Source organism: Dermacentor albipictus, chromosome 1 (assembly GCF_038994185.2).
Source record: "Dermacentor albipictus isolate Rhodes 1998 colony chromosome 1, USDA_Dalb.pri_finalv2, whole genome shotgun sequence".
NCBI lineage: Eukaryota > Metazoa > Arthropoda > Arachnida > Ixodida > Ixodidae > Dermacentor > Dermacentor albipictus.
Window position 1 is genome coordinate 322,128,170 of NC_091821.1, and position 16,312 is coordinate 322,144,481.

General features: G+C 44.4%; 1 protein-coding gene across 1 annotated transcript in view; it reads right to left on the reverse strand.

The window, feature by feature from the left end:
* Positions 1 to 1,345: 1,345 nt before the first annotated feature.
* Positions 1,346 to 16,312, reverse strand: part of LOC139054529 (transcriptional repressor NF-X1-like) — a 49,226-nt gene continuing 34,259 nt past the window's right edge. Inside the window, exons 11-12 of the mRNA XM_070531629.1 lie at positions 14,115 to 14,260; positions 1,346 to 1,819 (exon numbers count right to left, since the gene is read on the reverse strand). Coding sequence (XP_070387730.1) covers positions 1,582 to 1,819; positions 14,115 to 14,260 — 384 coding nt within the window. The 3' untranslated portion in view covers positions 1,346 to 1,581. The remainder of the gene's footprint in view (positions 1,820 to 14,114; positions 14,261 to 16,312) is intronic.

The following is a 16,312-nucleotide window of genomic DNA, read 5'->3' on the forward strand; positions in this document are numbered from 1 at the left end:
GCTCGAGCGCTCCTGTCTAAATACATGTAAAAGGAGAATTCGTTTTTCTCGGCAACCACGGCACCAAATTTGACAAGGTTTGTTGCATTTAAAAGACAAACTTAAAATCTAGTGACTGTTGGTTTCGAATTTTTGAGTTAGGTTGTCAATTTTTTATTAAAAATTGGCAAAAATCAAAAATTTTCGAAAAACGAAACTATCAAGTTTACAACGCTGTAACTCAACCACTAAAAATGATAATACAATTCTGTGAATAGCATCTAATAGTACATCTAAAGCGGACAAAATTGATATGTTGCACATGAATATAAAAAAAATTTAATCATAGGGAAATACAACTTTTGCAAAACCGTTGTGACCAACGTAACAAATTCACGTAAGATGTAAAAAGACATATTGAATTTGTCCGCTTTGAATGATCTAATGGATGCCGTTTACAGAACCGCGATATCAGTTCTTGATGCAGAGCTATGACTTTGTAAACTTCATGCTTCTATTTTTTTCAAACGGTCAAATATTTGAAAATTGTTTTAAGAAAATTCAAGCCCTAAATCGAAATTCCGCTTCCAACAGTCACTAGAACTTAACTTTCTCTTTCAAATGCAACAAATTTCATAAAAATCGGTAGAGGAGTTATCTCATAAAAACGTTTTTGCGTTTTACATGCATTTGAATAGGCCGCGTCGGAGTTGGGCCCGAACTAAAGCTTCCTCTTAAGCGTGAAGCCTGAAGCTTAAGCGTCTCCCAATTTCTTTTTGTAGCACAAAGGATGAAAAGCAGATGCATTTGTAGAAAGAGCACCTCCTGCATTGCAGTCACTTACTTTGACCAGACATTACCAAGATGTGCAATAATTTCGGTGCAAGAATTTCAAGGGTACATCATCACTCTTATACACCAAGCCTCCACAAATACCAAGACTGACTTATTTTTCATTCCACAAGTGTGATCTAACAGTCTAGTTAAATATATTTCACTTTCTAGTCACTTTAAACTAAAGGCACGCTTACGAAAGCATCTTTAATACAGTTCACATATGGTATTGCATGTCATATATCTCGCCAGCTGTTCAAAGCCATGTGTTCGAAAAGTTCTGCTGGGGACAGACGCCAACTTGTTGGCTGTGAAACTGCATGTAAGCTTCCAAATTAGTTTCTTGAAACAGCAACATAGGAGAGACAAGAAGGCAATAAGAAATGGCTTATACATTTTTCCGTAGCACATGTGTAAAAGAAGAGCTACTCTTGATTTTAGCTGCAAGTATTTTTTCTCTGGCTTACAAAGCACCTTGCCAGAAATAACAAATGCGTGTCATGGCATATGAACCAGAATAATACTCAAAAACTAATGAAAACAGTTTATTTCACGAGTTCACCCTCAACATAAGTAAACTTCATCAGAAAAGCACTGGTCAGAGTCAAAAAGATGTCTTGCAAATAATAAAACTCAATAAGCGTGCATAAAATTTTTCAGCTGAAGCTGCCCTGCATCACACTGTCAGCATCAGTGTGTTTTCGTTGTAAGCTTATGGAGCAGGATTGTGTTGCCTTCTGCATGTATCAGGAACTGTAAAGGTGTAGATCATGAGTTGTAGTTGAAGTAGTCCAATGTAGTCGAAGTTGGTGCTGTCTCTGAATGTACAATGGATGTAGACTGGCCTTGACTGGAGTGCAGAGGCAACGGCATGCTCAAAGGAGTGACTGCATCGATGCGCTTGCGACTCTGCAGCAATGGTGCAGGTCCTTTTCTCTGTGGAATGGGCGCTGCCTCTCTCTGGACAACTGCAACCACACTGCCACTTGGAATGCGGCAACGGTCCCTGTCAAAGAGGAAGAGATATAACTCACTTTTTCACATACAGTAATCCCTCTTTATAACGAAGTCAGTGGGACGGCGAAAATTTTTTTTATAAGCAGTAATTCTATATAAGCGACCATTCTAGAAAAGCTAAAGCAGTCGAGCTTTAATTGCACCACAACTGCAAGGAAGTCAAAATACAATGTATTCAGTGAAGCAAAACTTTATTCAGGTGCATAAAGGCAGTGAGCTTTGGCTGTTTCAAATTTTTACCGGGTGCGAGCAACCCTTGCTCTAATTTGACCACAAGGTCGCCACCCATGCATTCAACCTTGTTTTGCAGCAGGCGTAGGTACTCCCACATCTGCACCATAGTTGGCACTTCACATGGCTCTTCGTCCTCGTCGGAACCACCAACAGTGTCAATCAGTTGACCACGAGAGCAGCAGCATCAGCCAATGCGAATGTCTCGGAAGTTGCCTTCTACCTCTTATCCAGCAATTTTATGAACGGTCTGGAGAGCGAATGAGGAGGGGAAGGCAGTGGCCGCTTTTATGGGGGGGTGCAGAGGTCATGCAGTCATGCAGAGGCCAAGCACTCCCGCTCCGTGATGGAGTAATTTCTCTCAGCAGGTGACAGCAGACGGCTGGCGTAAGCTATCATGCACTCAGTCATCATCATCATCAGCCTGGTTACGCCCACTGCAGGGCAAAGGCCTCTCCCATACTTCTCCAACAACCCCGGTCATGTACTAATTGTGGCCATGCCGTCCCTGCAAACTTCTTAATCTCATCTGCCCACCGAACTCTCTGCCGCCCCCTGCTACGCTTCCCTTCCCTTGGGATCCAGTCCGTAACCCTTAATGACCATCGGTTATCTTCCCTCCTCATTACATGTCCTGCCCATGCCCATTTCTTTTTCTTGATTTCAACTAAGATGTCATTAACTCGCGTTTGTTCCCTCACCCAATCTGCTCTTTTCTTATCCCTTAACGTTATACCTATCATTCTTCTTTCCATAGCTCGTTGCGTCGTCCTCAATTTGAGTAGAACCCTTTTCGTAAGCCTCCAGGTTTCTGCCCCGTAGGTGAGTACTGGTAAGACACAGCTATTATACACTTTTCTCTTGAGGGATAATGGCAACCTGCTGTTCATAATCTGAGAATGCTTGCCGAACGCACCCCAGCCCATTCTTATTCTTCTGATGATTTCCGTCTCATGATCCCGATCCGCCGTCACTACCTGCCCTAAGTAGATGTATTCCCTTACGACTTCCAGTGCCTCGCTGCCTATTGTAAATTGCTGTTCTCTTCCGAGGCTGTTAAACATTACTTTAGTTTTCTGCAGATTAATTTTTAGACCAACTCTTCTACTTTGCCTCTCCAGGTCAGTGAGCATGCATTGCAATTGGTCCCCTGAGTTACTAAGCAGGGCAATATCATCAGCGAATCGCAAGTTACTAAGGTATTCTCCATTAAAACCCATTAAGGACCAGCGTGACCATATGGTCACGCTCGTCTACAGAAACGTTATTGGTGAATACATATTTAAAAACTCCCGCCAAAGTCGCCTCCTACGTGCCGTCTGAAAGCTTAGGGTTCACTTTAGAGACACCAGTTGGAAGCAGCTGTGGGTCAGTTTCTGGGACCTACACGGAAAGTTAGCAAATCGCGTTTTTGTATGAGCTGCCTTACCATGCAACGCTCGAGAGGGTAAGTGGGTTTCTTTCGCACTGTTTGCGTACACAGTAACAGGATGCACTTATCTCGCTATAGCTCTTTATTAATGTGACCACCAGTGAGCTTTTGAGAGAGCTACACTTGTGTTTACTTTATCAAATAGCGCATTGTATTCTGCGTTGCCATATGGTCACGCTAGGCCTTAGGGCTCCGAAAACATTGTGATTTTTTTATTTCTGTATATTACTATCGCGCATTGCTGTTTGGGTGTTCACGCAATACTCTTGTATTATAATGTTTAAATAGGTTGACGTTGGAAGAAATAACGAAGATCCTCGGAGAAGACGACGATGACGTATCGGCAATTTATATCGAGCCACCAGAGGCTAGCACCTATACGGATGAGGATTCGGCAGATGAAGACTCAGGCGGGCTCATTGATAACCTAAGTGGGAGGCAGCTCAGAGCCGGCGCTGAAACTGTTTTTACAGATGAACGCCGCATCGGTGGGTGCGACTCCGACGACGACGACGTGGATGGCGACCATGGTGGGCTGAGCCACGGAACCTCAAACGTCTCCTCCGCTGCAGGTGATGCCGGCATTCCTGAGAGTTTATCTGAGAATTTTCAATGGAGGAAGGCTGATCTTCAAAAACGTCCATGCATATTTCCTGACGCAAACTTTTCCGCTTACAGAGACTTCTCACCTGTTGAGTTGTTTGAACTTTTTTTTGATGAAACTGTCATGGAGCTGTTAGTGGAGCAAACAAGAAAATACGCCTTATTTTTGAATATGCCTGATCCGGAGGTCACAAAAGAAGAAATGAGATGTTTTATTGGAGTCCTTGTTTTGTCCGGCTACGCCCGCATGCCAGGGAAAAAGTGCTACTGGGAAAGCGGCACTGACATGCGCAACACAATGATTTACAATGCTATGCGAAGAAACCGCTTTATACAGATAATGAGGTTTCTGCACTGTGCGGACAATGCGAGCTTAACACTTAGCGACAAGCTAACAAAGTTGCGTCCATTGATGGCCCTACTGAAAGCAAGGTTCTTGAAGCACTTTCAGCCTGTTCGTCACCTGAGCTATAACGAAAGTATGATTGAGTACTACGGTCGTCATGGTTGTAAACAGTCTATACGCGGAAAGCCAATTCGCTTCGGCTATAAAGTATGGTGCGTAAACGCCAAGAATGGATACCTCGTAAACTTCGAAGTGTATCAAGGAAAGCAGGGCAACCCAGGAACATCTGCAAAATATGAAAAAAACTTTGGCAAAGCAGCCGCACCACTTCTTCAAATGGTGGATGAACTCCCAGTAGAGGCTCACAATCTTCCATTTTCTTTCTATTTTGACAATTTATTTACCAGTATGCCGCTACTTCGGCATCTCAAGGCACAGGGCTACGAAGGTACGGGCACAATGCGGCAGAACCGTGTACCGAAAGAGTGCCCGATTGCTCGACCTGAACATATCAAGCGTCAGCCTCGCGGGCATGAAGAGCACGTGCTGAGTGATGATGGAATAATAGTTGTCCGCTGGATGGACAACTCCGTAGTAACTATCGCTAGCACCATGCACGGAATAGAACCAATGTCGTTTGCAGACAGGTACTCCCGTGTTCAGAAGAAAAGAGTCAAGGTACCCCGTCCAAATGCTGTTGCTCAATACAACAGCTTTATGGGAGGCACATGTAGCTGCTTACAGAATCGGAATCCGTGGCAAAAAATGGTGGTGGCCAATCTTCACGTGGCTTTGTGATGTATCCATCACCAACGCTTGGGCACTAATTCATAGCACGGGGTCCAACATTACCCAGCTTGAGTTCCGCAGGCAAGTGGTACAAAGCTATTTGATGCGATGGGAGAATAAGCCGAAAGGACCTGGTCGAAGGAGGACTTCGAAGCCTGGTGACGTCCTGACCGCTGTCCGGTACGACCAAGTTACCCACTTTGTTGCAGCCGTACCTAATGGAAAGAGACGGAGGTGTGCCGGCGACAACTGCAACAGTGCGGTGCGCACACAATGCACCAAGTGTGATATTGGCATCTGTATTCCATGCTTTCAGCCTTACCACACCAAATGACTGCCCTACTGTTCAGCAAGTTCGATTTTCCTCAATTTTTGTGGCTTAAAATAAATGTTTTTCATTTGGTGCACTTTTCTGTAGCCTGAAGGCCCAGCGTGACCATATGGTCACGGGCTATATTTCATAAACTAATTACGCAAATGCAATCATTCTTTGCATGTCATTAATCTGTATAGAAATATGTTGATATATATCGTTTATTTCAACAAAACCAGAAAAAAAAGAAACCGGTCCCTAATGGGTTAACTTTTATCCCCAATTCTTCCCAATCCAGGTCTCTGAATACCTCCTGTAAACACGCTGTGAATAGCATTGGAGAAATCGTATCTCCCTGCCTGACGCCTTTCTTTATTGGGATTTTGTTGCTTGCTTTATGGAGGACTACGGTGGCTGTGGAGCCGCTATAGATATCTTTCAGTATTTTTACATACGGCTCGTCTACACCCTGATTCCGTAATGCCTCCATGACTGCTGAGGTTTCCACAGAATCAAACGCTTTCTCGTAATCAATGAAAGCTATATATAAGGGTTGGTTATATTCCGCACATTTCTCTATCACCTGATTGATAGTGTGAATGTGGTCTATGGTTGAGTAGCCTTTACGGAATCCTGCCTGGTCCTTTGCTTGACAGAAATCTAAGGTGCTCCTGATTCTATTTGCGATTACCTTAGTAAATAGTTTGTAGGCAACGGACAGTAAGCTGATCGGCCTATAATTTTTCAAGTCTTTGGCGTCCCCTTTCTTATGGATTAGGATTATGTTAGCGTTCTTCCAAGATTCCGGTACGCTCGATGTCATGAGGCATTGCATATACAGGGTGGCCAGTTTATCTAGAACAATCTGTCCACCATCCTTCAACAAATCTGCTGTTACCTGATCCTCCCCAGCTGCCTTCCACCTTTGCATATCTCCCAAGGCTTTCTTTACTTCTTCCGGCGTTACCTTTGGGATATCGAATTCCTCTAGACTATTTTCTCTTCCATTATTGTCATGGGTGCCACTGTTACAGTATTGCACTATGTACAGTACAAACAAACCAGGACAAGATAGACACTGTGGGGTTCTCCTCCGAGCTCTTGGGACAAAGGAATGACAACACAGTAGTGCAAACAATCACAAGGGCATTTATTGCACCTTTCATAGATCAACGCCTGCTAGCCGAGTTGCTATCCCCAAAACATGCCGATGGGCGCGCGACAAATTTAGGAAGTCCGACTCACCGCGACCGGATAGCGAGCAAATATGTTTGCCCCATGCTAGATCCCAACGCCTGGTCATTCGCGTGTACGGTCACGCGAACGGTGGCGCGTTCGAAGGCGGCCACGCGAGACGGCCTCGCAGAAGCATGGATCGGCGCATGCGCGGCATGGCACGTCTGCACTGCTTGCTGTCCCGAACAAAAGAGGAAGCGCCTTGTCTTTCGACGCCCAAGTAACCCCGCCTGACGGCGGCGTTAGCAGCGCAACACTCACGGTTTGCGCCTCAACTACTACGACCGCCACGGGCGCCAGGCCACGCGGCGAAGCCGGATTACAGGAGACGCGTGAGAGTCGCGCATCCCCACAACACTGAATAGGAATGAAGATGCAAACTGACACGAAGAATTGCAAACTACCAACTGGTTTATTGTCACATCAGATCACATATTTAAATGGACACAACGATGCACCCTGTCTGCTTGAAACAAGTGGAGAAGGAAATCAACAGATCCTCTCAGATAGCGTCCTCACATTATCTTGCCCTGTATTAAGAGTTCCTGGCTATGCGTGCCTCACGTGCGTACGTGAATTCGGCGACTGAGCATGACTGAAGGCATGCTCATGCACTTGTCTGTTAGAGCACAGCTCTTGAGCATCGATGCCCCTCGGCTTAACCGTGCGAACGCGCTTGTGCCACTGTATGCGCATTCATCGTCGTGTTCTTTCACAACTGGCTCCGATGTCGTTCATCATGCCAGCATTCCCATACTGATCCTCCCTCTGTGATGACGCTGACGGCAGCAGCGGACTGCCAGCTGGTGCGGTGATTTCGGTCTCAAATTCTTTGCCTCAATATATCGCGAAATGAAAACACGTATACAGCTGCGCTTAAATTTCGCATTAGGAAGTATCGTAATCGCCGGACACCTTCTTTTTTTTTCTATCTTTATAACCTCGGAAATTTCTTTTGTCAATTTTAATGCGCAAGCATTCTTTGGCAAACACCCCAGCAAAATCTGCCTATCACACGAAAAGTGTAATGCCTTGTATCTGCACAATGCATAATTTGCGAAGTTAAGACATTTAATCGTTATAGTAGTGTAAATTTAGATTATTGGTAGCTTTATAAGCGATAAGAAACAACTGAAACAAAAAAAAATTTTAAATTATTCAGAGAAAAAAGCGTTCTCGTCAGACCGTTCGTCAGGCCGCCTTGAAAGCTTACTTTCCCGCATTCACACACCTGTAACACCTGTGGGCTTCCGAGTATAAAAACAGGAGCAACTCATTGGTACATGCGATAATAGCATGATGATGGTGATAATAATAAATTACTGGTGGCACTGAAGAAAGAACTGGCGACGTTGCCATCACTGAGTCAAGGTCCTAACAAAAAAAGAAGGAAAAAGAGAAAATGAAATAAAAAATTGCTGGCTCTCCCGTAATCAAGAGTAGATGTAAGCATAAAATGGCAAACGGCAAAGCACATTGGTTGGAGATGACGCTAGCCACAATCTTAAAATGGCCGTAGTACAGATTCGCAGCGGCACACCTCACCCCACCGCACTACACCATACTGTGCACTGGTACATATGGACTCTGCCCAGATAGAAAAAGAAAACTGTCTGAAGACCGCACGAATGGCAGCAAAAGATGCCAAGGGGAGAGAGTGCACTGCCCAGCTAGAAGAAGAATAAATTGAATTCTGAGGTCTTACATGCCAAAACCACAACTTAATTATGAGGCCCGTCATAGTGGGGGACTCCAGATAAATTTTGACCACCACCGGATCTTTAACGTGCCTCCAATGCATGGGGCACAGGGTTTTTGCATTTCGCCTCCATTGAAATGCGGCCGCCGCAGCCGAGATTTCATTTGCAACTTGTCTGGGCAGTAACTAGCGTATGTAATACAGTCCTGTACAAAGGGTTGAGGGCCAGAGACCAAATTTTTTAAAGTTTTGACTGGTTGCCCGGGTGATCTCGTTTTTTTCTCTCAACTTGCCCGGATGTTCTCAAGTGGCCGGCTAATAGCTCTGGCTTTTAGCTCAAGGTCACTTGACGGTCACCGAGAATGGGAGCTATAAGCATTTTATGCTTAAAACAAGGGAAAAAAGCAGCTGTGCTGAATCCGGTTGCGATGGTGTTACGACCCAGTTGTTACAATCACTTTGAAGGGGCCATGCAGCTTCCTGGCAACTCATCTCCACACCATTCAGTACACAGATTTCATTTCTTCATCGGAAAGGCAATGCATAGACATGCATAAGCTAGGAAAAGCAAGTAAGTAAAAGCGAAGTAACAGCCCAGCCAAAGAACTCATTACTCATTAGGCTTACTCATTAGTAGACAATTCTCAGAATTTCTGTAGCATTTCCTCTCTTTCTTTAGCGGTGACAGCTGTCTTTTCAAAGTTTTGCATGGGTTTGCACATTCTACAGTGCACGGTGAGATTTATAGAAACAGCTACCTGCTGGAACGTGTATCAGTGTTCTCTAAGCCTATCATTGAGACAACGTCCCATTTTCCCCACGGATACCTTGGCACATGAAAGTGGGAGCTTGTATATCACATTGCATTGACAATTTGCAAACTTTTCCGCATGTTTCATGCTATATGTCTCCTTCGTGCGCTCCTCATCCAAATTCAATTCCTTGCACAAGCATCTGAGTTTGATCGGTGCAGAAAAGAGGACTGTGATGTCACGCCTTTCAGCGACCATTTTTAGGTGATGTGACAAGTTGTGCATGTAAAGCGAAATGACCGGTCTCATAGTTCTATTTCTGCTCTTCTTATTCTACGGTTTTTCTGGCCTTTCATTTGCAGTATAATCTGTTTGGCAATTTGCACTACCACGTAATCAAGGTATCCACCTTTCCTAATTCTAACTATCTGTCTATTTAGACTTTCAGCGATTGCATGGTGTCAGGATTTCTTAATTGCCTGCTCAATGCATAATTCGGAAATTGCTCTCTTTATAACATTTGAGTGGCCCGAGCCACAATGTAAGATTCTTCTTTCTCCTCTTGCTAGGACCAACATGTGTGATCACATTCAAGGCTTAATTTTAGATCCAGCAATTGTATCTTTGACGCTTCTTGTTCATACATGAATTCAAGGCCTTTGCATGCCTCTTGGAAAATTTTCAGCATGTGGTGGTAGCTGGTAGTTGGTAGTTAAGCCAGTTGGTAGTTTGCGCTTCTTGGTGTCAGTTTGCATCTTCGTTCCCATTCAGTGTCCATCTTGTCCCCATGAGCACGTACTGTACATAATGCAATAACAATGAAAGTTCCCATATTGAACCTTCGATTATTTTTCAAATGCAATGCAAATCATCTTCTTACTTTCTTACCAGGGACGGAATCTCAGCCGGATGTTGCCAAACTCTATGATGTGATAAGTAGAGGATGCAGGAATGTTGAAGTGATGTTGCTCCCTGTCTTTTCACTTCTGGTACTAATATCCAGCACACAAAACTGCAGGTCATGGTAAGACTTGCGTGTTTGCAACTTCTGAGGTGCTATCTACAAAATCCTAGTTTAGCTTAATACGTTCCTCTTCAATGTCCCTTTCACAATTAGCAGGGGTGGCAATGCCCAAAGTCATTTTGGAGCAGATGAAATTTCATTCTAGAGCAGATTGGAGCAGACAAATTCTGATTTTGGAACAGTCTGTAGCATATTTTATATAAATATATATATATTATTGGAGCAGCCTGGAGGATGCAAATTTTAATTTAGAGCATTATTATAATGAAGTGGGGTAACGGTCACAAATTCTTGCATTCTGCAGCATTAAAGAAGTGTTGAGAAGCAGCCTAAAGTCATTTTTCATAGTAATATTGTTTCAGGCACTCGTGGGGTGACTGGAGGTGTTTTGCAACAGAAGTTGTGAAGGAGCTGGAGTTGTTGAAAACTACAGTCGTTTATTACAAGATATTTTTAAGTAATGTGACAATGCCAACTTGCTCAAACCAAGATTCTGCAACTGAGTAACTCAGCATTTCCATTCTCTAGACTCATTAGAAGCAGCCTGACATCTGGAGCTCACATTTTGTGATTGGATGTTGTGGGGAGCACTCGCCTCCATTTCCTCCCGCGTACCCGCGGCGACCCGTTCGCACGTGGCGACGAGGCGCCGTCGCGGACAACCCGTTCGCACGTGGCGACGAGGCGCCGTCACGGACAACCCGTTCGCACGTGGCGACGAGAGGCGCCGTCGCGGACAACCCGTTCGCACGCGGCGACGGGTCGCGCCGCAGTTGACAAGGGGAGAGAGGCACTACGTGCCCTCTCTCTCTTCGTCGTTCTGAGGACGCGCGTACACCCTTCTCCTATGCGGCTCACGGAAAAGGGAAACGTATCCGGCGGGCGAGGAGGACTTCCCCTCGCAAAAAGGTAAAAGGGTATAAAAGCGCGCTACCGGGGGAGACTTGCTCTCTTGGGACGCCGACGCCTTGGACCGCCTGGACTGCACCTGCCGGATCCCGTGAGTGACCTCGTTTGTCTGACCCACCCAGACAACGAGGCAAGCCTTTTCCTACTTTTACTGAGAGGACGTCCCTCTGTGAGTGTTTGATATTGCTATTAGCAATAAACGTTGTTACCGTTGACACCGCTGTTTGCCTTATTCGTCCGAACCCGGCGTAGCCGCGATTCCCGCGCTACGGGTTGGGAGTACCACGGAGCGACTGCGTGGGGCTAGATCCGGAGCTCGCCTTCAGCCCTAGCCGCACGCAGAGTGGAACCCCCACAATGTAAGCCCTCTCAATAAGCTAAAAGGAGTGAGAGTTCTCTCTTGACCTCTCTTTTTCCAAATTCCCTTACCACTTGCACCATCCCTCGCCACTTGCCCTCTCAGTTTGCACTTTTTGACCGCAGTGATCACGCACACACAGCAATACAATCAACGCGACACAGTTAAACCTCAATATAATGAAGTCGGTAAAATCAAAAATTTGCCTTGTTATATTGAAACTTCGTTGTATCGAAATTTGACATTTTATGCCAATAAGTACAGTTGCCGATAGATTTTTCCTACACCGAAAGGGGCTGCAGAATTTCCCAAACTATCGGCCAATCGAGAAAAGCAAATTGGAATGAGAAAACAAGTAATTTTGATAAATTTGGGAGTTGGCGACGAAAGACGCGACTTTCATGCCACGTATGCTGAGGCCATTAAGCGAAGCCGGCCACGCTTTCGCGTGCACTCCACTTTCGCGGCTTATAGCATCGCCTGCACTGGGACGATGCTATCAGGAAAAGCGCCGGCAGTGGGGAGCAAATGCTTCGTCTGCCTCTCACTCCAATAGGTCACCGAAGCTTGAGATTACACAACCTCCAATACTAAATGCGCGGGAAGACAGCTTACATAGTGCCATACCACCTCAGCATGCTCACTCTTTTCGCACGTGGCACATTACCTCTAAAGCAGGGTGTGCAGCTGCATATGCACTCGACAGCGCTTACAGTCAAGAGCAGCCACAGTTGAGACGCACGCCAACTTACTCCCCCCAACTGCACCTCTGCGCACGAACACTTGATCATGTTAACGCAAGGTTCTTTCGTTTCACCTGCACCACTGTGAACCAGTTCATGGCAGTTCACGAGAAGTTCAGAAATTGTGCAGCTCAATTTCTGCGGTGCAGGCATAGTGCGACACTCAAAATGAATGCCGCGGTGCAGGCATTATGTTATGTCCGACTAACGTGCACGGAATGTGTATGTTTGAGAGGTCCTGCACTGCAGGTATGACCGGCTACTGGGACGTAAATACACACTACACTTGCATAGACACATCCGACATGCATAAGTGGGGTTTTAACGGCGCTTGCTCCCATGCACTGCATCATCAGCTATGCTGCTGCTTCGCACCTATACACCTGCACCAAGTCAGCATGGACAGTGGAGTGGGTACAGCAAAATCATGAACCAGCCCGGCACCCTTTCTGCACCTTTTGAAACGAACAGCTGTTAGTTTAAAAAGGTGCAGAAATACTAAGCTCAGAATAAAGGTGCAGAATTACTCAGCTCGAAATACTAAGCAATCCCTGCGACCACTGCTCCAAAGCATTAAGTTTCAGGAGCGCAATTAGCACTGCACAGAAGTTACTGTGTTTGGCAAGAAGGCTACTTCCACTTTGTACTTTGACAGCACATGATTTGAGAGGTGCATTTGCAAGCAGCCCCTTGTAATTCAATCATTTAACCATCTGCTCCACGGAAGTTTCCGTTTATTGTCTCGGCATTCCTTTGTGCAGCAGTAAAATTTCGTTATATTGAAATCACATAGAAACACACTTCATTATAAGGAGGTTCTAAATACATGGTGTTCTATGGACAAGAGGTTATGAAAAGCTAAATACTTTGTTAATTGAGAATTTAGTTATGTTTAAGTTCGTTCTATCGAGGTTTAACTGTATTAGGATTCGCAATCGTAGGGCTGTGCACTTTGATCAAGAATAGCTGTCATAGCGCCGGCGTGACTAAAAAAACCAATGACCAAGAAAAAATTCAGTGGTAAGTTCATGGTAAATGCTCAAGAAATGCATAAGCATTACATCGAACTTCATTGAGGTCCTGGATCTAAGATTTAAACCACTTTCACAATACCGCAGTGTTGTTCAGGAGCTGACTCAGCACAGATTCTGCCTCTACGAGGAGTGAAGTGCAACTGACGGTGGTCTGGAGCAGACTTAGGCGATGGCACTTTAGCGCCACAACCCTTTCCCTCTCTTAAGCCCCCATTCACAGCTGTGATGCTCTCTCCTTCCTTCCCAGCTTCGGCTGGCTTCTAGATCACCCACACTCGTCGAAGCTCTCTCATCCCCTCTCTATCTCTACCATGTGACTAGCTTCCCACACTTCAAACAAATATACGTTTTTTCACTTCCAGCGCAGCCAGCAGTGTGCGTATGTTTGTGCAATTTTTCGTGAAAAAGGCGCCAGCACAACCACATGACTCCTCCTCACCTGCCCTCCCTCACCAGCTCGGGTGGCAATATTGAAGAATGTTGTTACCTTTAGTTTTATTCACATACCTCAATTAGGTGCAGCTGTTCGCGGCATCTAGCAGTCATAATACAAGAGTTGCCTTTACACGTGCTCTGACACCAAAGGCACAACACTCTACACCTCACTGGCAATCTTTTGCGGATACTTGCCAAAGCCAAAAGTGCCAAAGCTGTTCTGGCGCAGCTTCGCGCACTTTTGGTTATTTTTATTTTCTGCTTTTGGCGCAATTGCTGCAGTAATCCCATCCCCAAATTAGGCGTAAAAGTAGAATAAAAACAAACAAACAAACAAACAAGTGGATCATTGAGAACAAACAAACAAACATAGCACTCACTTATAGGCTGTCACAACAACATTGCGGAAAGGTTCCTGGTCATAGCTTTGGGTCTCACAGCCAAAGAACTCTGCAAGCTCGTGCACTGCTCGGCGCTGCTCTCGGTTCATAGATGGGAAGCAATGGCTGCGGAACTTTTGCTTGGACTGATTACAATGAAAAGAAAGAAAAAATTACAAGCAACAATCAATATCCTTTCTATGCTGGGTCATTCCATGCCAACTGTCCCAACCGTGGCGCTCAAGAAAAACAATTTCTCTAAAAAATTAAGAAATAAAACACGTATATAAGCATTACTTGAACAGTATTTCCCAAAAATATTTTGAATGGAAACAATTTTTTGTCCACGTGAGGGCCCTTTGAATTGCACGAAATGATGGAAAACCAAGTGCAAAAAACAAATTCACCAAAAATCGACCATTTTGCACATGTATATTCAAAATTTGGGGTTTTATGTTGTTTGAACATTATTCTTTCATTATAAAACAGTTTCAGAAAATAACTTCATGTTTTTTACAACACAGAACGGAGATGAAAATGTGCAAATTCTGGCAAATTTGTAATATTTTTCACAAAAAACAGTCAGGGGAGAAAACCAGGAATTCCTTTTATAGAACTTTCGCTAACAGGTTCTATGTTCTGAAATTTTATTTTCACCAATGTGATGCTCCCGCACTCTAAAATAAAAGCCTGAATTTGGCAAAAACGCTATTTTGGCCTATGTTTAGACGTTATTAACAAACTATGGCGGTCATGAAAAAATAAGGAGAAAAGTGCATATAATTGAGAAGAATAACAGGTTTCGCCACAGAAATTTTAACCAACATAATTCTGTGTTTTCACTGAGAAAAATTTTTTTTTTGAATTTGAGTCTCACCATTGCACTACTTTGCCTCGTGCTTCCACTTCACCTGATAGCATGATTTTTGTTGAATTTGTTTTTTGCACTTGGTTTTCCATCATTTCGTGAAATTCAAATGGCCCATACGTGGACAAAAAATTGTTTCCATTCAAAATATTTTTGGGAAATACTGTTCAAGTAATGCTTATATACCTGTATTTTTTTCTTATTTGAGAGAAATGACTTTTCTCAAGCACCACGGTGGGGACAGTTGGCTTGGAATGACCCTGCTACATAGAGATAACAATGATGATCACCAGTATGCTCATGATTAGTGTATCGTTTCCAACACCTAGGCTGCTTCTCACAGCTGAGATTCTTGCTTGTTTGACTAAATAAACTGTAGGTAGTCACCAATGGCTGCACGGGTTCAACAGGTAAGTTGTTGCACAATGCCACATGGTTACCAGCTGCTCCCATACAGGAGAAAATTCAAAACAAGTATGTTGTGGGGAGCACTAGCACCCATTTTTTTTCAGCATACCATGCTACTGCACAACACAACAAATACAAACTATTGTGTGAGAAATTCAAGAAAAGCGCACCCATACCATCAAGAGTAGGTGCATCATGTTGCAGTTTGTGTGGCACATGGAATGAGATGTACATCACTGAAGCAGAACTGCGGGCCCTTGAACTGAGGGCCCACAATATGCAAAAGTTGTGCATTCCATAGACAGGTTCAGCACACTGACTTTTTTGTTTTAATGCAGATTGTGTTTGCTAGGAGTGTGCGATTAATCAAAATTTCCATGATGAGTATCATGCAGAGAGGTAGAACATTAAAACACTATTAAATTTAGCCACTGTCAGTCCAACTCAGCTTGAAATACTAAGCAATCCCTGCAACCACAGCTCCAAAGCACTATGTTTCAGGAGCCCAATTACCACTGCACAGAAGTTACTTTGTTTGGCAAGAAGGCTGCTTCCACTTTGCACTGATAACCATCCTTACAGTATATAAGTAATGTTTAAGTGACAATGTGACAACATACCCATAGCAGTAGCTCAGAGGCTATGGCAACCTGCAGCTAAGCACAAGGTCGCGGGTTTCATTCATGAATGCAGTGGCCACAATTCACTGGTGGTGAATTGCAATAACGCTCATGTGCCACACTTTCAGTGTACTATCAGCGTCAAATGAAACGCAAACAGCAGAGTTCATGGGTGAAGCATAACTGAAGGTGTAGTACGTGCCGTCCAGTCATCACCATTAATAGGCTTGCACCTCCGGTTTGACTACACTGCGCAATGATGCTCCCCCTATACTGCAATATTTTTGTTGCTGTTCTGGTTA